We start from the raw sequence: 20,244 nt of genomic DNA, 5'->3' as shown, positions 1-20,244 counted from the left end.
CCCATGACATTACATTAGCACCCAGCTCTGTTTCCAGCTCTGCTTGCATTAACAACACCAAACAACACTGAAGGCCCATTTGCTCTCTGTGGTGCAGTGGCAAGGAGAAAACTCCCTGCCCACATGTGAGGATGCTGCAGCTGGTCTCACAAAGCAGCAGCCTGGAAGAGAAAACCTACTCACAATTCAGTGCCTTCAGGTAGTTTTAGGGAACTGGTGAGACCCATGCACCTAAATTTTTCTCCAGCATCAAGGTCTAAGAGAAAAATCCCAGCAAAGTGCCCAGGGTAGTGCTGGATTTTTCAAGGTAAAAGAGCCTTTCTGTCAGGTATATTTTTAACTAACCTTTAACCATAAAACCTCAAATATTTTCCTTTTACTTATATTTTTTTCCTGACACAAAGACAGCAGAGAAAATAAAGAGGGAGGAAGCTTCCTACATCTCTGCAATTGTCTCCATCATGACAGAATTTGTTCTCGGTCACACAGGGTGGGATTGGTGTAGTGTAAGAAATTTTGGAGCCTTATAACTGATGACTGCTCAGGAAAGCACACTTGCTCTTTTAGCTACTTCTCAGCACCAACAAAAAAAAATAACTTCTATATTTTAAAATTTTCAGATTCAAATTACATTCAAGCTTTATGATGAAAAGGAGAAAAAAGTACATGTCCAAGATTTTCAAGAAAAACAAAAACTTCCCATCTCAGAAAGAGCTGAACAATCTCTATAACTACTTGTGTGGCTAGTTAATGTGTATAATTACCATGTACCAAACATTGTGACACCAGAGTTTTGTTAGGTTTTATTCAGTTAGAATGATGGGGAAGCTGTTGGTTTTTTTCCCTCAGGAAGTCACAACGCAAAAAAGGACTTAATTTGACCCAAACTTTGAAGCATGACGCGAAGAGCGCATCTTCCTCACACTAAGCAGCGGCAATTTGAATTACAGAATCACAGAGTCGGAAAGCCCCCGCTTGCCGGCGGGGAGGCGAGGACGAGAAAGGTCAGGGCAGGTCCGCGGGGACGATGGCGAAGCGACGGGCCAGCTCACCGCGCCCCCGTTTCCCGGCACCCACGGGACGGACTTTCCCCGCGCCGGGCACCGACGCGAACCGCGCATCTTCCCACGGGCACGGAGGGGGCGGGGCGCCGCCATGCAAATCAGGCCTTCGCAGCCAATAGGCGGGCGAGCCGGCCGGAGGGGCGGGGCGCTCCGCTCCGCGGGGATGAGCGCTCGCCTCGACGGTGCGGGCTCTGCGGCGGCACCGACACCTCCGACACCGGCGCTTTCGGAACCGGCACCTCCGGGAGCGGCAGCGGCACCTCGGGGAGCGGCGCGGGCGGAGCGGCACAGGAGCGGCCGGACTGCCCGGCCCGAGGGTGAGTACCTGCCGGGACGGGGGAGGACGAGACAGCGCTTTCCTCGGGGCCACGCAGGGTTTGGTTTCTTCACCCCGGGCACAGCCGGTGCTGGCTCCCGGGACGGGGGCATAGCCGTATTCCCGAGCTGCCCTGAGCATCCGCTGGAGTTCCCGGACGCCGAGGGCAGTGCTGGGAGCCCGGATTAGCCGCCCCTTCCCGGGCTGTCGGGGCGCTCGGCACCTCGGTCTTGCCTACGAGTAGAGGAAACTGCCCCTTTTGAGTCGAGTGGCGAAGTGTGAAACCCGGAGGCAGGAGAGATATTGGGATATGCTGACTGGGCTTTTGGGTCCGAAGATGTCTAGCCCTGGTCCTCATAGAATACAAAAGGGATGGCTGGGTTTTCACAGAATGAGAGAAAAACAGAGGCACTTTCAAATATATGTCTGCATTCCCACTGCCTTGTTTGTCTGGCTTAACGAGTATTAACATTTTATTCATAGTGCTCATACATGGTTATGAATAGCTCCACAGCCGATTTTACAGAAAATTGGTTTAAATGCAAAATATGATAGCTTTTCCTTTGTTCTTGAGTGTCATCATGGCAGATCTAGAAGTGGGTGCAAAAGTTAGCGTTCTTTGATTGCTTCCAATTAAATTGATACTCATTTCCTTCCTACCAAGAAGAACTGGCCCTTGTGAATGTCTGAGATAGCTACATGTCACTCTGATACTGAGAAAGGAAATGACTAGAATAACAGCACTGGCCAAAAACGGACGCTTGCACTTCTTGTTCCTGTTCCTTAGAGGGTATTTTAGTGAATGTCTTTTAAGCTGTCAGGTATCAAAATGGCAAACTATGACTTTCTAGGATAAGAATACAATTTGAATGATGATGCTTTCTTATCATTGCTGATACTCGCTATTTAAATAGTGATGAGATTACAAGATGACCATAATATTTTTTTTAATTCAAAATAGACCAGAGGTCTAGCAGATGAACAGGATAAATGTCATCATTAGGAAAGGATGGTTTGGGTGTCCAACTCCTCTGATGACCTTTTTTCTCTGACTGCCTTGTATGCCCACAGCTCTGAAACTGAAATTGCATGTTCAGTCATATGATATCTGGTGGTTTGGCTGAGGCTAAAACTGCAAGATACACTCTGTTGTTGAAAGACATCTCCATGACGAAAGTAAGCATGGTACAGAAGATCTCTTGAGACATTAAAATGAGTAAAATGTAGTACCTTCTGGGCACTGGTAGATAAATATGATGCTATGGAATGCAGCTGCATGCTCTGTCAGTGCTGGAGAATTGGGGTGCTGTGGGATTAGGCTCCATGCGTGACATCTTTCACTATACTAACAGTATACTAACACTAACAGTAACCAAGACCTGCTTCAGAAGGAGAAATTGTAGTTGCCACTGGTGCATAAATAATCAAGAAAGAAGATAATCTGCTGCATGAAAAGAGTCACCTAAATTTCTCCCCAGCATGGGCAGCTCTCTGTGGACAAACACTTTGTGCTGGACCCACAGTGACACTGGGGATGAGGGCATGGAACAAATCCTGGGAATGCAGGGCCACTGTGGGACTGTAAGACATTTCTTTATCCATTTGGTGCACTGGAGCTGTGCACCTCAATCAGGCCTGAGAGGGCTTTCTGTATCGTCTCTCTTTCTGTCAAGGAAGAAGGTCCCACAGTGCTTCCACAGAGAAGTGGTCTAATTTTCAGTAAGGCACAGCCAGTTCAAAGTAGGCCTTGTGAAAGAAATTGATTACTTTGTGTGTTTCCAGTGTCAACACAGGGATCAAACTGACCATCTCCCTTTCCATAGAAAACTCCTTTTATATCTTGGAGTACTGTCTCTCCCTCCCTGGTCTTCTGAATTAAATGAAGATAATTCCTTCTGCTCTTCTTTCTCCAGGAGTGTATTTTCTAAAATGTTTGGAGACAATTATATACCAAATATGCTTCCTTTGACTTTCCTAATGTGATAACTGTTTCAGGATGCACTTTTCCAACTGAGGCCTTATCTATGCCAAGCAGAATAAAACCAGTCCTTCCCAAGCCATCTCTCATTTAAGACATTAGGTTTTGGGTTTTTTACAATGACCCTATATTGTGAGCTTGTTTTGTGGCTTGCAGTCAGCTATAATCTCACCACTGCCTTCCTACTGCCAAACTAGGTGTTTTCTACTTTATATTTGTGTGAATGATTTTATCTAAATGTGCTAGGCTTGACTATATTGAATTTTGTTTTCTTTTTGTTAATTCTTCTCTTACTATCAAGATCACCTTAAATTCTCATAAATTCTCCTTCCCTGCCCTCACCAAATCCTTGCTTCTACTCCCTTCCACTTCAGTGTCACCTGGAGACTGTACAAGCTCGTGTTTGGTTTCACTCTCCAAGTCACTAATGGAAAATATGGATAATCTCTGAGTGTGGCAGATACCCATCCTAATGCTGATATGTTCAAAACCAGTTGTGATGGTGAGAAGGCAACTGCTGTGTCAAATATGCTGGACCAGATACACTTTCCATTATCTTTTATCTGGCCCATCCATTTTCTTTGACTCTGGTCATTCCTGTAGTTCAAGGATGACAAAGCATGGTGCAGAAGTTACTGAGGCAATGTTAGCTTGATCCAGTAAACCCATCTCAGTGCCAAATCTGGGGTTACCACTTTTTGCAGTGAAGCCATTTTTGGTTATGCTTGCATTTTGGGTTATTCCCCAAGATGTGGCCATGAACCAGCTCTGGTGAGGAACACCATTCCCAGGGTTTGGCCTAGGGCTGGCTCCTGGGAACCCCCTGTTGGGTAGTGGGGGTGCTCTACATGAGGGGAGCGGAACAATTTGGTTTTTATCTCTGCTTTGATAGGCTAGATGAGCTATCAAGACACTCTACACTATCAGCAAGAGCTCTCACACAGTGCTTGACACATATCTAGATAAAACTACAAGTAGTTTTATCAGAGAGAGAATGTCACATATCTTGACTTTCAAAGGCTTATTATGTGTGCAGCTTTTGCCTAATCTGTTATGGCAATTAACCCCTTAATTGCCCGGATTATTCTCAACAAACTCTTATTCACAGAAGTGAAGGAATTACTTCATAGTCCAGCTTTTCCTGCTATGCCTTTTCCCTGTGCTGTTTTTGTGGTATTGACAACTCACTTATTTTTGAAAGCAAGAATTAAGCTTGTTTGAGCTTTTGATATGCACAATCAGGTGTGTTCCTAATTACATCTATATCTTGTCTCAACTTCACTGGTGCTTTGAATGGGCCTGTAAACACCCACGAGCTGCTAAGTAGTGTAACTACCATAACGCCTGACATGGCTTGGGGCTGTGGGTACGAATGTGTGGCTGGCTATAGGGGTTATTTCCTGGCTGGAACTAGTTTGATGCAGATACAGTTGTGTAGATTTTGCAATAGAATCCCAAACTGAGCCTCATGTGTACCGGCCCACATGGCCAAATACCAAGGAAACACCCTGTATTTAACCTTAAAGGAATTTTTTTAAAGTCAAGAGTACTTGGTCTCAGATTATAACACTTTATCACAAGCCTTAAATATATGTGTTTTTCAAATAATAATGCAGTCGTGCTAATTTAAAAACGTCAGTAAAACTTGTTTCTTCTGACTGATGATCACATGCAACCTCATATTTCTATTTGCATGCCAACATAATGTCTTAATCACTTGTAAATACCACAGTGTGGTAACAATAGTAGTTATATACATGTGGCATGTGCGCAGCTATTTCGCTGAGCCAATGTGTTCCAGGGAAGCCGAGGTGATTAATTAGCTAATGTATATTCTCATGGTGCTGTGGTGCCAGCACTGCCTGTGACTGTGCTGGCTGATTGCCCTGCACCGTGACCTGTAATGATGACGAGCTGTAGTAATTGCCAAGAAATGCACAGATGGCTGTCTCACTGCTTATATTAAGTGCTATGGATCTGTCTTAACCATTTGCCAAGCCCGTGGAGGTACAGTTCACACTCACCTTGTCTCTGTCTAGGCCAGTTTTACCTGAAGACCTTGGTACTGCAAACCCGTGAAGATGGAGAAACTTTTTTTGTCTATAGCCCTGTTACCTCTGCTCCCCACCCAAACAACACCAAATCTAGTTAAAATTGCTCATTTATGTGACTTGTGAGGAAAATGTCAAGAGGAGATACCAAGAATCCATTTTATCTATCCAGTATTGAAAGTTTGTCAGTGGTGATCCATAGTTCTCCAGTGGAAATTTAGACAACCTAGCAGTCAACCCATGTAAAACAAGCTGACTTTTTCAATGCAAGAATGTTTACTTTCATGGCTACTGAGTAATAACAAGTTAAAACATCAGATTTTTTTCTCAGTCTTATCATAAATATGTGAAAAATGGCATATTATAGTGCATTTAATGCACACCAGCAGTGTCTCCTAGTTTTGATACTAATGTCTGGAAAAGCTGATAACCAGTCCACAGAAAACACCAGGATGGTTACTGTATTCAATATGCACCTGAGAAGTACGAGATGCACCCTAGATCCTTCCATTTATAATATGTTGTCATACAAAAACTGAGAGTTCTTTTCTGTTGAAGAGATTGAATACTGGTAAAGAAACTGAGATAGTGAAAGAAGAACCTCCAAAAATTATTGCCTAATTTCTTTTAATTGGAGGCAACAATCAGAATAATTTTCCCCCCTAGGTTTTTCCTAGACTTTATGGTAGGAAAGGAGCTAGTGGAGACTTGGAGTTTCTGCCAGATGCAGAAGTAGCCTGCAAAGAATGGAGTCATCCCTACTTCTCTGAATATATCAGCTTGTAATAAATAACTTGTCCTGGCACAGGACAGGGATTTTTGGGGAAAAAATAATATCCAGAGACATTTGTAACTGCAGATATTTTTCTCTAGGGTGATGGAAAGTTTAAGGGTGGTCTTCTGCTGTACGCAGGCTTTGATGAGCCTATGAGCTGGGTAGTGTAGTCTTCAGATATACTTGCAACTTCTTGATGGATTTCTGTAGCTTTATAACTGGCATTCAGTATTAACTGATGGATTTTAATTCCTGAATACATTTTGTCTATTTTTAAACATTGTGAAATCCAAAAAATTCCAGAGAGGATAACTTCCTTGCAGTGAGGCCACAAAAAGATTTTGAACTGCTCCTCTCTGTCATAGTTGTTAATCTTAGGGTTAGTACACATATGTGATCTTAGAACAGCTTCGGAAGGTAAACTGTCCTAATCATTAGATTATAACTTTTTTGTTTCAGGCTCTTACAAAGGAGAAGAGAGAAAAAAAGATGAATAATTTGAAAAATTCAAGCCTGCTGTGCCACCTGTGATGGGCATGGTTGGGAAGACAGGGAATTTGGACTAAAAAGATGACTAGTACTCTGCTATAAGCCAGTTACTCTTCTGGAAAGATGAGTAACCTACTGTTTTAACCTACTGTTAAAAAAAAAGTGTTTTTCCCAAGTTAATTAATACTGTCAAATTAGGCAACAGATACCAAGCAAAAATAGTTGTTCTGGTCTAAGACAATTGTTTACAAAACAGATAGCTACTAGAAAATTATTAAATCAGAGATTCCAACTCTTCAACAAAAGGCTTCAGCTAAATTTAACACTATTTTAACCTACGCATGACTTGTATTCTAGTGCAACAGCAGCACTCTATTTGCCTTGGAATGAAGTGTGTTCAATTCAGCAAGTCCATCTGAGTAGATTTCCATCAATACTACATGCTCTACAATCCATATGGGAAGTCACTGAAATGTGCTGACACATACTTAGCTATGAAGTAATTTTGCCTAAGAGCAGGTATTTCCTAATTGCTCACCACTTGTTTTTTGGGTCACGTCTATTGTGTGTCATGCAATAAAATCACATGTCATTCAGAGCCAGGATGAGCCACGTGGGTTCCTTTTACCTTCCAAGGGCGAGAAGAACTACTGACAGAAATTATTTTTAACTGACTTGTTTTGAAATATCTGTTGTTCCTCAAACAACTGAAGGAAAAGCTTAATCTTGTAAGGCCCTAGTCAAGGCTGAAAAGATTACTGACTAGACTTTTGGTAAGCCACAAGATGGTATTAAGTAGCAGCTGCCATTTATAAATGCTGCAAGAAGAAAAAAATGTACACTGCCTTCCTTCCCAGCAGCTGGCCATGAAATATGGATGCAGTGCTGAAACTGCTTCATCATTTCACCATTTGTCCCCAGGCTCTGATCACAGAACCATAGAATATCTGAGCTGGAAGGAACACACAAGGATCATTGAGCCCAAGTCCTATGTGAACAGCCCATATGGGGATAGAGTGTGGATATACAAATGTTAAAGCTAAGATAAACCTAAGTGTGTAATTCATTTGTTTCTACAGAAATAACTTTTTATCCTTAGATTATTTCTGCATAGTTAACAGGCTTCAGAACATTTGCATGGCAATGTTAGGCAATGTTTGTAGGGCTCCCTTTTGTATGTGTATGGGGCTAACAGAAAGGGGGTGTATACACATGCATAGTTTTTGATTTTTAGAGTGGATTTTCTTTTTGTCTGAAATCCCATGTCATACACAGTTGTCTGGGGCTGCAGTCTTATTGCAACAGGACAATTTGTATGTTTCTCATGCATCATGGGAAAGCTTGTCACGGTGGTGATTAATACCAGTAAGTAGCACAGTAACATGAAAAGAGGAGCACTGAACATGCCCTCAGCTGACTGTACTTGCTGGGTATTTGCCTTCAAAGTTGTAACCTCTGCAGTCATCACCTGGCCTGTATTTCCTGTGGGTTTGTTTGGGTGTACACATCACGATGGACTTGAAGACGGAACCTCATATTTACAAGGACAGATTTATCTAGCCCAAAAATATAAATGGAAGTACATGTTCCAATTTGAATATATGTTGCATTTTAAAATAAAATAAAACTGACAGCTAATCTATTAAACTTCGCAGTCTTAGAATTAAGGCAGTTGCACTTGCACTTGCAGTTGTTACTCCAGAGTAGTTGCTGTCTTGATATTCTAATGTGTTAGATGTCTCTTATGTAGACTTGTGCAAGTCGTTGAATATATTTAATGTTCAATGGTCAGCTTAGCAAACTTTTTATCTAAGGCTAATTACCAGAAAAATTTAGACAGGACCTTTGAACATTGTCTAATCCAGGCCTGCTCAAAACACACACAGGCATTTTAGGTTGCTGAGGACCATGTCAAGTAGAGTTTTAAATATCTTCAAGGATGCTGATTCCAAAACTTTTCTGGGCACCTTTTCCATGGCTTCTAAATGTTTGGGGTTTTCTTATTTTTTTTCCTTCCCCCGTATCTCATATCTGGCTGGCTCTTCTCTTGTTTCCACGTAGGTCTGTTGCATCTTGTGCTATTGCTGTACATTTCCATGAAGGGAAAATGCCTTGCATTACGCAGTTAAGTGATGGCAACACTTAAATAGATGGCATCCGTTTGTTAGGACAAAAGTGTGAACACTTTGGCTGTGGAGACATATCCCGGACAGATACAGGTCCTCAATGCAGAGCTAAAAGATGCTAATGTTGACCACCTTAAACATACGTTTCGGTATGTAGATACAAATAATGTAGGCTTTTAGAACTAAGTACTGGGGAGCTGGGAAAACCCAGGGTGAAGATTGCAAGTGCAACTGCAACTTGGTCCCTCTGTTCTGCTTACAACTAGACTCTACTGGATCTGCTGGATCACAGAGATTGTGTGTGATGCTGTCCATGTCACTGGAGAGGAGCTCTGCACAAGTGGCCTTGATCCATGTGCTCGTTCACTGATGTCCAGCTTGTTCCTCTGCGATCTGACTCAGCAAAGTGCTCGAGGCTTGCAGCAGTGATTGAAGTCAGAAGGGGCTGACTTTTGAAGATTCCAGGTACAAAGAATTGTGCTTGAAGTGTCTCAAGTGGGCATTGTAAATTATCAAGAGTCTATCACTATTGCCCTTAATGACTCTGGGCTGAAACCTGACTGTGGGGCTGTTAGATCTGCCTTTCCCCAAACAACTGGTAGGAGTTTATGGAACTTTCCACAGATTTTGCAGGGGAAATCCCCGAGGAAATGAACAGTAATTACATAGTCTATGAGATAGTGTGAACCGAATGATGAATATTAAATTTTATGTTGTACAACTTTTATTCAGCACATGCAGGCTCTAGGCAAAGCCTTGGTGGAAGTGATAGCGCACAGGGCAGTGTTTAATTGCATGATCTTCTTGTATCCAGGCAGCACTGTGGTGCAATCCAAGGCAGCACTTGACAGGTCCTTACTCTTCTTAAAATGTTTGACTTTTTAACCTTTACTGTTGTATTAAAGAAAAAAGCAATATTTTTAGAGATGCTGCAGAATTAGTGTACACATGAATTTACTACAGCATTTTCATGTTGTGAATTACTATGTATTTGCTTCTCCATTTCTTCCTGGGGAAGGAAGAGTAGACCTGCTCTTACAAAATATGAATTTATTACACAGGAGTTTTACTCAGTGTTTGCTTGACAAAGAAAACACGAAGTGAAGTAATTGTCAAGACAGTTGTTACTATGCTCTCTGTAGAAGGCTGATGATATTTTAATTTTTATTAAGTTTAAGGAATGGTAAGCACAAAGTTCACAGAATTGGAAAATTGTTAGGGTTGGAAGGGACTTTGGAGATCATTTAGTCCAAATCCCTGCCAAGACAGGCTCATGTAAATCGAGTGACACAGAAATGTGTCCAGTGGATTTTGAATGCCTCCAGAGAGGGTGAGTCCATGACCTCCCTGGGCAGCCTCTGCCACCCTCAATGTAAAGAAGTTCTTCCTCGTGTTGAGATGAAACTTCTTGTGTTTCAGTTTATCGACATTTTTCTTTGTTGTGTTGCTGGGTACCACTGAAAAGAGTCTGGCACCATCCCCTTGGCACCTGCCTTTGACATATTTATGTGTTGATCAGATCCACTCTCGGTCTTCTCTTTTCTAGACTAAATAGGCCCAGCTCCTGCAGTCTCTCCTCATAAGAGAGATGCTCCACACCCCTAATTGTTGATGTCTGATACTCTATGGTCAATGATAGCATCTGGAGACACTAAAATTGCCTTTTTTTCTTTTTCTTTTTTTAGCTCTTCTTCCCCCCCCATCGTCTTGATACTTTCTACACCATTTTTGGAAACTTTTCTTTCCCAACTGTATCAGTAAATGTCATTTCTCTTCCTGAGATGCTTCTTAGTATTCTCCCAGGAAAAGCAAACTTAGAATGGGGGAAGCCCTGTGACATTTAGGGTAGTTGATGTAATGAGGGATCAGGAGCTAGAGGAGATTTCTCTAGTGAGCAGTAGTGGAAGGTGTTCAGTTATTAACATGTCTACAGATGCTGATAGCTGAAGGCTTACTATCAGGAGTCTGGTTTTCCTCTCCAAGTAAAAGACTGGCATTTTGTGGGGAGTTTGGGACTGTCCTACTATTCTTTTTGATTTGTCTTAAGGATTTATTGTCTTCTTTCCTGCAGTTTTGTTTCGAAACTTGTACCTTCTAGAACAGTGCTCTAGCAGAGTTTTGGATGTGATATCCATCACTGTATAAAATACTGTGAACAAATTTAAAATCTAGTATTTTGGGTTATCTTTGATGAGTTACGTTTGTTATCTATGATTTAGTTATCACCATGATGTAGCTATTAGTTACAAATTTTCAATTCTTTTAACCAATGTTTTAGTTACTTCAAACTCATTCCTCCTGTTCCTGTTTTACAGGCAGGATGAAAGACCGTTTAAGTGAGCTGCGTGAATTTGCCAGGTTACACAACCAACAATTTTCTGATAGTGATGATGATGAGAATTCACCCCAGGATATTCTCCTTTATGAGACGGATTATGCCTTGGAAATCCTTCATAAGGACATACAGAGCATCCGGGCAGAAAACGACCACCTAAAAGCGGATGTCAGCCGTCTCAGAAAGCAAAACACCCGCTTCCTCACCTCCATGCGCCGCCTTAGCAGCATCAAACGAGACACTAATTGTATTGCCAGAGACATTAAGAGCCGTGGAGAGAGCATCCACAGGAAACTGCAGGTAATGAGAGATTTCTGTGAAGATGCAATAACCAAATATGGAGCTATGTCTGTCATTGCCAGGGTGGCGAAGAACCACTACGTTGACCTCATGCACACATTTCAGGACGCTATGTTTGATTACAACGCAGCGGAGATGAACCAGCGGGAGAACTGCAAGATCCGAATTCAGCGGCAGCTGGAGATCATGGGCAAGGACGTTTCTGGGCACCAGATTGAGGAGATGATTGAGCAAGGCAAATGGGATGTCTTCTCCGAGAATCTCTTGTCGGATGTCAAGGGAGCTCGCGCGGCCTTGAATGAGATAGAGACGCGGCACAAGGAGCTGGTGAAGCTGGAAGGTCGCATTAAGGAAGTTCACGAGCTCTTTCTGCAGGTGGCCCTGCTGGTGGAGGAACAGGCAGACACCTTTGATGTTATTGAGATCAATATGCAAAATGTTGAGGACTATGTAGGAGATGCTAAAGACCAAGTGAAAAGAGCTTTGGAATACAGGAGAAAACATCCCCTCAGAACAATCCTCTGCTGTTGCATATCATGTTGCAGAAGGTGATGGTCCCACTGGAGCTATCACAGACTGACTTGAATGTCTTCAAAATTAGGTGTTCTTTCCAGAGACTTTTCTGTAATGACAAGCCCTAGAAATAGGGGGGATATTTTGCAGTTGGTTTTATTCATTGCCTGTTTACTAAATGTGCTGAAGGCTGTTTGTATTTATGAACTCTTAGAAATGTTGATAAAACTATTTTTAATGTAATTTTTATTGAAAGGTCCTGTTACTGTATCTAGAGATGCAATATCTCTACAGTGATACTTGTTTCATATAGGCAAGAAAGAAGAATTAATAACTTATCCCAGGGAAGATGAATACTTTTAAGAATTAACTTTATTCTTATTTGTTGAAGTGAGGCTGCAGGCAGTGAAGCCTTATTGCCTGGGGCAGCACAGTACACCACAGAATCAGGAGGTTTCAGTTTTAACTAGTTTGGAGCCTGCTTGATACAAATTTGACAAAATACTGAGCCTGGAGCAGGGCACAGAACTAGTTTCTCTTTCAACTTGATTTTCAGCTGTCTGGGATCTTAACAGAAGTGGCTGCACCTTAAATGTTAATATGCACATTTTGCTCTATTTGTGTGCAAGTGACTGCTTTTTTCCATTGAGTATCCAGCTATCTCAAGGCAGCTAAAAGCACTGCAACACAGGTATCTCACTTTTAACTTGAACTGCTCTCACCTCTCAGTTTCAAACCTGCCACGCTTTCATGTTCTGATGACATTGGCATTTTTCTAATTGGGATTTTTCTGCCAATTAACACTTCATCCAGGGGAGAAACATGAGGTGGCCTTCTGCAGAAACCTGTATAAGACGACAACAGCTGTGGGGTTGAGGAAACATTTTAGTGTCTCCTGTACAGGCACGTACATAGAAGCCATTTTAGTGGAATGACTGGCCTGTCAGTACACTTTTATTTTTTATAAGCATTGACCAAATATGGATTTTTCTATATCTATTTTAAATAAGATGAAGGATTAAATTTTTTTAATATGCATTTTCACTTGTGTACAAAAAATTTTGACTTTTCCCCAATTGTTGGGAAATCTCCACCAGGGAAAGCAAACAGAAGTATTTCTTCAGTACACTTGAAGAAAAAAGAAAACAGTTTCATGCCATTTCAGTGCTCTTTTTAAGCTTTAAAGGAAATTCTCCTTTTGTGAGAGTCTGCCCTTACACAAGGGCAAATCAGAAGGTTTGGAGTATTGCAAGGAAATAAAAAATGTGCAGTCCTGGTAAGCACTGAGCATTGTCAGTGGAACATATTCATAGAGTGTGGTGATTGATCACAGCTCCTGCTTCTGGAGATTTTTCAAATATATTTCTAGGTGACTTCCTGATACACTGTGATCTATTGCTATCCTTTGAAATAATGCAGGACATTTTTTCAGATTTTTTTTTTAACTAATGGTCCTATTTGTACCAATTTTAATAAATATATTTAAACATTTCAAATATTTTGTATTTGGGAGTATTCCTCAGATGTGCATACATGTACACCTTCCTGCACCAGTTGCAGTGAAACGTCTCCCTTCTTACCTTTTGCACCCTGATTTTATGTGTGAAAAAAAAACCCCAAACATTTATTATTATTTGTATTAATATAACAAAACAGCAAAATAAATCCAGCTTCCAAGCTTTTGTGTCTGACTGGGAAACAATTTTACCCAGACAGACTTTTGCACACAAATAGAAACTAAAGGGATAACTTTTCTCAGAATGTGATTGTCCCTTTTGCTGTAGCACCTGTCTCTAATAACATGGAAGAGTGAGGAACACAGATCTCCTAACCATAAGATATTTTTATATTCAGTGGTGTACTGGTGATATATCAGTGTTATGCTTGTCTGAGGACGTCTCCAGTGAGGTGTTCAAACTTGAAGTGGGAGAAAGGAGGGTGATAAGCTGGGACCACAGCCAGGGGCTTTGGTGCCACTCAAGAAGACAAAGTTGTTTACTCTGTAGGTTCTGCCATTAAGTCAGTGGAACTGTGCATTCCTCCAAGAGTCAGCATGTGGGGATAAGTCAATGAAGAATTAAATACTGTATTTCCTTTCACATGCACATTCCTACCACTTGCCAATGTTTTTAATAAAAATTATGTACATTTTTTTTGTGCTGGTTCTTTTTTTGCATCTACAATTGGAATAAAAGATTTAATAAGAAAAATTGAAAGTGCAGAGTGTTGCGCATTGAATCTGCAATAATGTTTTGCATTGTCAAAGTTCAGTTTAAAAGTTGCTAAATTATGAGTCAGTAAAAGGAGATTAAACAAGGCCTAGAAAAAAAAGGAGTCCCAATATTTGTTGCATTGGTAAATGAAATGTGTTGCAAATTGACAGACTATTGTTTTTTCCCTAAAAATCCTAAGGAAAATGAGTTTCATGCATTCTAAGATGATTCTCTAGTTTAAAAAAATCAAATTTATTCTGGCAGTTTTGAGAGACCTCAATGATTTCACTAGTAGATATGCAAAACTAGTATTCAAACCTTTAGTTTGATTTGAGGCACAAGGAAAGAGAGCAGAAAGAAAAGGTAATGGTAGACCTTCTCTCCTGACTTAGGCCGTTGCTGTAGGGAAAAAAATGAGAATTAGTCAAAAACCAACCTGATACCTTTTAAAACTTAAGCTATTTTTAAGATGCACTGTGAGTTGAGAGACACTTAAAAACGACTTTCAGTAACAGAAGCAATCATTCTGTCATTCTCTTCCTTGCAAACATGTCCATTGCTTAATACTTTGGGGTTTTTTCTACCCTTCATTTATGTAAGAACTCAAATTTAGCCAGCCCATGAACTTGCCTAATCACAGTTGAACAGACTTTTGAAAAAAAACTGGTCACGCTATAGCTGCAAGGACTCATGCCACACAGGATGAGTGGAAGAAGATGATAAAAGTTGCTTGATAATATGTTAGCATACTAATAACAGAAGCTGCAGAATGGACATCTGGGGAAAGCTGCCTCCTCCTTCTGAAAGTCAGCACAACTCCCGTGTAGATGTGTGTAGCACATTCTATAGGTTGGTAGGGTTTTTTTCCCCTCTTCCCTCATATGGTAAACACTTAAACTGGGTTTGAGGGGTGAGGAAGTTAAATCTGACAGGGGATGTTTTAGCTTTTAGGACTACTGAAGCTGAAGCTTCACAACCCATACCACCAATCAGCCACTGTGGTGGTGTTCGCAGGGGTCCCACGACAAGGGAAGAGACAAGAATCTTGACTCCATGTTTCAGAAGACTGATTTTTTATTTTATGATATATATTATAAGAAAATGATATATTAAGACTTAATAAAGAACAGAAGAAAGGATTTAATCAGAAGACTAGCAAGGAATAGAGAAGGAATGGAATTATAATAAAATCTTCTGACTGACCAGAGAGTCTGAGACAGCTGGGCTATGATTGGCCATTAATTAGAAACAAGGACATGAGACCAATCAAAGACACACCTGTTGCATTCTACAGCAGCAAATAATTATTGTTTTTCTTTTCCTCTGAGGCTTCTCAGGAGAAAAATCCTGGCAAAGGGATTTTTCAGAAAATATCATGGCGACAACCAACCAGTCCTTTCTGAGGAGGACAAAGAGGAACTGGCAACCAGGGACACTTTGCTACTTCTAAAATATGTAAGACAGCACAGCATAGATATAAAAGAGACAAAAAAAATCCCCTATTACAAAATATAATTTTAATATGTAATGGATATGCATATGGGTTTCCATTTCATCTTGAGGGACTTTTTTTTTTTTTTTAATCATGGGTTTCATTTTACAGAAATGGCAGAGGGACAATTGCTTCCTCAAAATGAAGGACCAGACTGTGGACACACACATGAGCAGATATCTCTGCCACATGTCTTGGGAGAAACTTCTTGAACTGAAGAGATAGTGCTTAAGATCCAGATTTTTTTTTTTTTCTGGAAGCTGAACTGAGTAGCTATGCTAAACTGCTACTTTTTTAATCTAACCTGCATTAAAGATGTTTTGAATGCACAACCCAATTTTTATAATTTCTTGCAAACAAAACATGGTTGTCTAGATTTTTGAACTATGGTAGCTATTTAAATTGATTTGAAAAAGGAAAGAGCTACTTGGGGTTGTGGTTCTATCTCTAGGAAGGTATCACAGATATAATGAAGGCAGGAAACAGTGTAATTTAATAGATACTGTATGTGGCAATTCTGGTTAATAAATTTCCAATGCAATGGGATTTTCACAGGGAGCCATGCTGTTTGTTTCTCTAATATGTAAGAAGGCAACAGCAGATCCGTCTTCTTCCACGTTTTTAGCATATTATGTAGTGTCTTCATTATGGTTGAGCCAAAGCAAGGAAGAGCCAGCAGAAGACAGCGTCACCGTGCCCTACTGTGCACACATTGTCAGGGCACCAAGTCTGCACAAGAAAAAGCAACATTTTACTGTGTTTCTTAGAAGTGGTGTTAGATCTGAACAGAAAAGTAAAAAACCTGACAGTGTTTCTCGACTCAATATTTTGCTGAAAGGCACAACCCTACTGAACAGAGAACTACGGCATGCCACTCATTTCAAGGCAATGATACGGCATGGCAAGTTCCATTGGAAGAGCTGTTCTTTTATTCATGAGCTCTCGGGTGTGAATAACACGTATGGTACGTGGGAAGTATTTTCCCTCACAAGCACGCCTAGTGTCCCGAGAGTCTCTGAGCACTAAGAGCTGAGGAGCTCAGGCACCACCTGCACCTGCAAACTCGGGCCCCAGAGCCCTTGCAGGGGTCAGGGACATCCAGGGTGTCCAACACCCGGGCAGGAGGTGCGCTCCTGTTCTCCTTGCGGGGAAGCAGCCGGCCTCCGCCTGCCTCCTGGCCCAGGCCCGTGTCCTCAGCCTGGGCTGTGTGGAATATGTTCCTCACACCTCAAAGGTGCCAAAGTTTGGTGCCATGCAGGATGTCCGTATCCTCCGCTGGAAAATAGCAGCGAGAGTAGGAGCCAGTGCCAGGGGTAAAGTCAGCGAAGCGACACTTTCCCATTTCCCTCTGCTGCAGGGAAGGAGGGGGAGGTCCCAGCGCAGGCAGTAACCGGGAGTATTGCGATAGGTGCTTCCGTAGACACGGTATGTAGTGACGACCAGCAAAAAAATCTTTCCCCTGCGATAATGTTCCTCCTAATTAAGCATAATTGATAGCTTTGAGCTTCGTTGGTTTTGGTTCTCCTTCTACGAGCGAGAGAAGATACATTCCAGGAAACACTTGGACGGAAATAATAAAGTGTCGGTGCCTTATCGGCACAACCTCTCCACTGCCTCTCATGCCCGACGAGCCCGCCGGCACCGCGGCCCTGCCCGCTCTGAGGGGGATGAGCCCGCTCTGAGGGGGATGAGCCCGCTCTGAGGGGGCTGAGCCCGCTCTGCCCAGACCCGCAGTGCCCAGTCGCGCACCGCCCGCAGCCCCGCCACTGCCCGCCGGCCCCGGCCCAGCGCCGCCCGCCCTGCTCTGCCCCAGGGGCGGGCCCGTGCCAGCGCCGCGCACCTCCCCCGCCTCCCCCTTCCGCTAGGGCCCGGCGCCGGGCGGCGGGAAGGAGGAGGCAGCGGGCCCGGCTCGGCCCGGCTCGGTCCGGCTCGGTCTTGATCACGGTCCGTGGCAGCGCTCCCGCCGCCGGGCCTTGCCCGCCCGCCTCCCGCCGCCGGGAGAGGCCGCCCGCTCGCCTCGCCCCGTGCGCTCGGCGCCCGCCGCGCTGGGAATACAGGCGGGCGGGAGGGAGCGGCGGCGGCGGGGGGTGTGAGGGGGCACCCCCGAGGGTCGCGGGAGGCCTGGGGGGGCGGTTGGCAGTGCGGCCATGAATGTAGGAGCGGCTGCGAGGCGTCCCGGTATCTGCACCAGGATGGCCGAGTGGTTAAGGCGTTGGACTTAAGATCCAATGGACGCATGTCCGCGTGGGTTCGAACCCCACTCCTGGTAATTGACGTTTTTTTATCGGGAGCGCCGTCCCGACGCGGGGCAGGGCCCGGTGCTCCGGGAGAGGCGCGGCCGCAGCGAGCCGTGACCGCCGGGACGCGGCCGAGGGGCGGGGAGCGGCGCGGCGGCGGGCGGATGGCGGCTCCCGGCGCTCGGCGGCCCGCGCGGGTGTCCTGGCGCTGGGCGGCCGGCGGGGGCGCTGCGAGCCGGGGGAAGCGCTGCGGGCCCGAGGGAGGCTCCGGCAGCCCCCGTTACTTCAGCTTCGGAGTCTGAAATTAAATTGTGAAATTAAATGTAGTTTTTAAAAAAGAGTTTCTGTGTATATATATATATATATATATATGGATACACGCATACATAAGCACATAAAAACATGCACACATTTATACATATATAAATGTGTATATTTGTGTCTGTCTATATGCATATAAATAGATGTATACATACACATCTCTATATACATACATATATACATATACATATACATATACACACATATACACACACTCAGCCACAGTCTTGGCGCTGGAGCCTTGGGCAGGGGCAACAGGCACCTCCAGTGTTGTCACCCCCCAGATCACGACTTCGTTGTTTGTTGTTTAAGTTATTTTTGGTGTGGGTTTGTTTTCCTTTTTTTCCCAGTTCCAAATCCTTCAGAGGCTGCACGTCAGCCTGCCAGAGTGCTTGTTACAGCGTGAAATTCAGCGTAGCTCCACATGCGCTGGGGTATGGAATATCCTGCTGAGGTGGCCCTGGCCAGCCCTAGAGGGTGGTGAGAAGGTGATCACAACTTCTGGGAGAATGGTCCCTCATGCTGGCTGTACCCTAAACTGTGCCAGGGCTTAAAGCAGAAGTTAAGCAGAAGGAGCATGCAGGACTTTCAAACTGACCTCATGCTTTTGTTTCATTTGGCAGGACACATAGAGCAGTTGCTGTTCGTGTTGAGGTGTTTAATCTGCTGGGACATGGTTCTGTTATTTGGGTTTTGTGGGTTTTTTGACAGAGTAGTATGATTATGTTTAATATGTTTGAAGGTGTGGGAAGTATAAGTCCAACACATTTTTAAATAGTAGTGTTTGTCAGAGCATGTTGGTCAAATTCTTGCTCTGATAAATGTGGTTGTTCCCAGCCACCCTGTTCCAAATAATTTGATCTGAAAAATTATTCTAAACTTTCAGTCCAGATATATCATGTCATGATACAGACTGATTGAAGGATAAACACTCAAGAAATGGATAATGACTTATGGTGGGCCTTCAATGTAATATTAAATAGAAGGTGAAATATGGCAGGATATTTTATTAAATGCTCACATTAGATGATCTGGCATCACACGTGAGCATGGTGAAAACACAGAAATATGACAGTTCAGCAGTTACAGAGGGAAGCCTGGTGTGTGGGGAATTTCTAGGAAAGGCAAATACATATGTTGTTTTTTTTGAGTGTTACCACAATAAAATTGTAAATGCAAAACATACCACAGTTTCTAGAGCTGTTCATTAAGAAGTGGTACTGCCAGGTTCATATGTTTTCTGAAGTAAACACTCATTTCTATTCTTCATTAAGGTACAAATTAGTGAAAATGTGTGCCTGTTTGAAGGCACATTTGACCTGTAATGTTGTCATGGTAAAATGCTGCCCTTGGAAACTCCATCTTTGCATACAAATTGTGTAATCCTGCTTATGTGCTTATTTACAAGCATTTTTGAACATATAATAAGTGCTCGTGTAGCTTTTGTGGATGCAGTGATGATTTTGATGAAAACTTTGCTCCAGCCAAGGATGATTTTGATGAAGACCTGGCTCCAGCCAAGGATGAATTAGTAGTGGCTATTCTGCACTGAGAAAGAAGAAAGTAAAAATAATCACATTTTTTTCAAGAAGAGTAATTGCTTAACAGAAAAAAAAAAGACACTTTTAATGATAAAGCAATAGAGAAAACTGAACTTCTTGGTTAGAAATGTTCTTGTTTCAGGTGCAGCCTTTCTCTTTCCTGAAAAGACTTGTTTTGCAGAGAACTTCCCTTAGTCCTCTGGTGAGCCTGTGTTCCCTGCTTCTTGAAACAGCTTGTTAGAGCTTGTGCTGATCTGGAATGGAACAGAAGATTTTTTTTTAACTGTTCTGGGTCTCAAGAAATACCCACAGAATCTACTTGCAACTAGTATATCCTAATCCCTTCCCACACTTCTCCATAAAGGAAAGTATAAGCTTCTGGGCTGGGTTTATTGGTTTCTATTTTAGGTGAAGTGACAGGGTATTGTATTTCAGCCCTGGAGCTGAGCATTATTTTAAGATTTTTATTTTATTGAGCAGATTCCTTTCTTTG

At 42.8% G+C, this 20,244-nt stretch overlaps 1 protein-coding gene and 1 non-coding gene across 3 annotated transcripts; both read left to right on the top strand.

Annotated features, from left to right (window-relative positions):
- The first annotated feature begins 1,293 nt into the window (after positions 1-1,293).
- Positions 1,294-14,063, top strand: STX11 (syntaxin 11). Of its 2 annotated transcripts, none has more exons than XM_058802354.1 (3): positions 1,294-1,381; positions 9,066-9,264; positions 11,115-14,063. In XM_058802354.1, the coding sequence occupies exon 3, from the start codon at positions 11,120-11,122 to the stop codon at positions 11,984-11,986; it is 867 nt and encodes a 288-aa protein (XP_058658337.1). In that variant the 5' UTR covers positions 1,294-1,381; positions 9,066-9,264; positions 11,115-11,119; the 3' UTR covers positions 11,987-14,063. The 2 variants fall into 2 exon arrangements, with proteins under 2 accessions (XP_058658337.1, XP_058658336.1); XM_058802353.1 differs by lacking the exon at positions 1,294-1,381 and adding an exon at positions 8,858-8,948.
- Positions 14,064-17,838: 3,775 nt separating this feature from the next.
- TRNAL-UAA (transfer RNA leucine (anticodon UAA)) lies at positions 17,839-17,921 on the top strand. Its single transcript has one exon. It is a non-coding gene; the product is annotated as a tRNA-Leu (tRNA).
- Positions 17,922-20,244: the final 2,323 nt, after the last annotated feature.

The sequence above is a fragment of the Ammospiza caudacuta genome, chromosome 3 (assembly GCF_027887145.1).
Source record: "Ammospiza caudacuta isolate bAmmCau1 chromosome 3, bAmmCau1.pri, whole genome shotgun sequence".
Taxonomy (NCBI): Eukaryota; Metazoa; Chordata; class Aves; order Passeriformes; family Passerellidae; genus Ammospiza; species Ammospiza caudacuta.
This window is presented reverse-complemented; position numbering and strand designations above follow the sequence as displayed.

Bases quoted from the DNA above. Each gene is read 5' to 3' on its own strand.
- STX11 (XM_058802354.1), top strand. From the start codon at position 11,120: ATGAAAGACCGTTTAAGTGAGCTGCGTGAATTTGCCAGGTTACACAAC.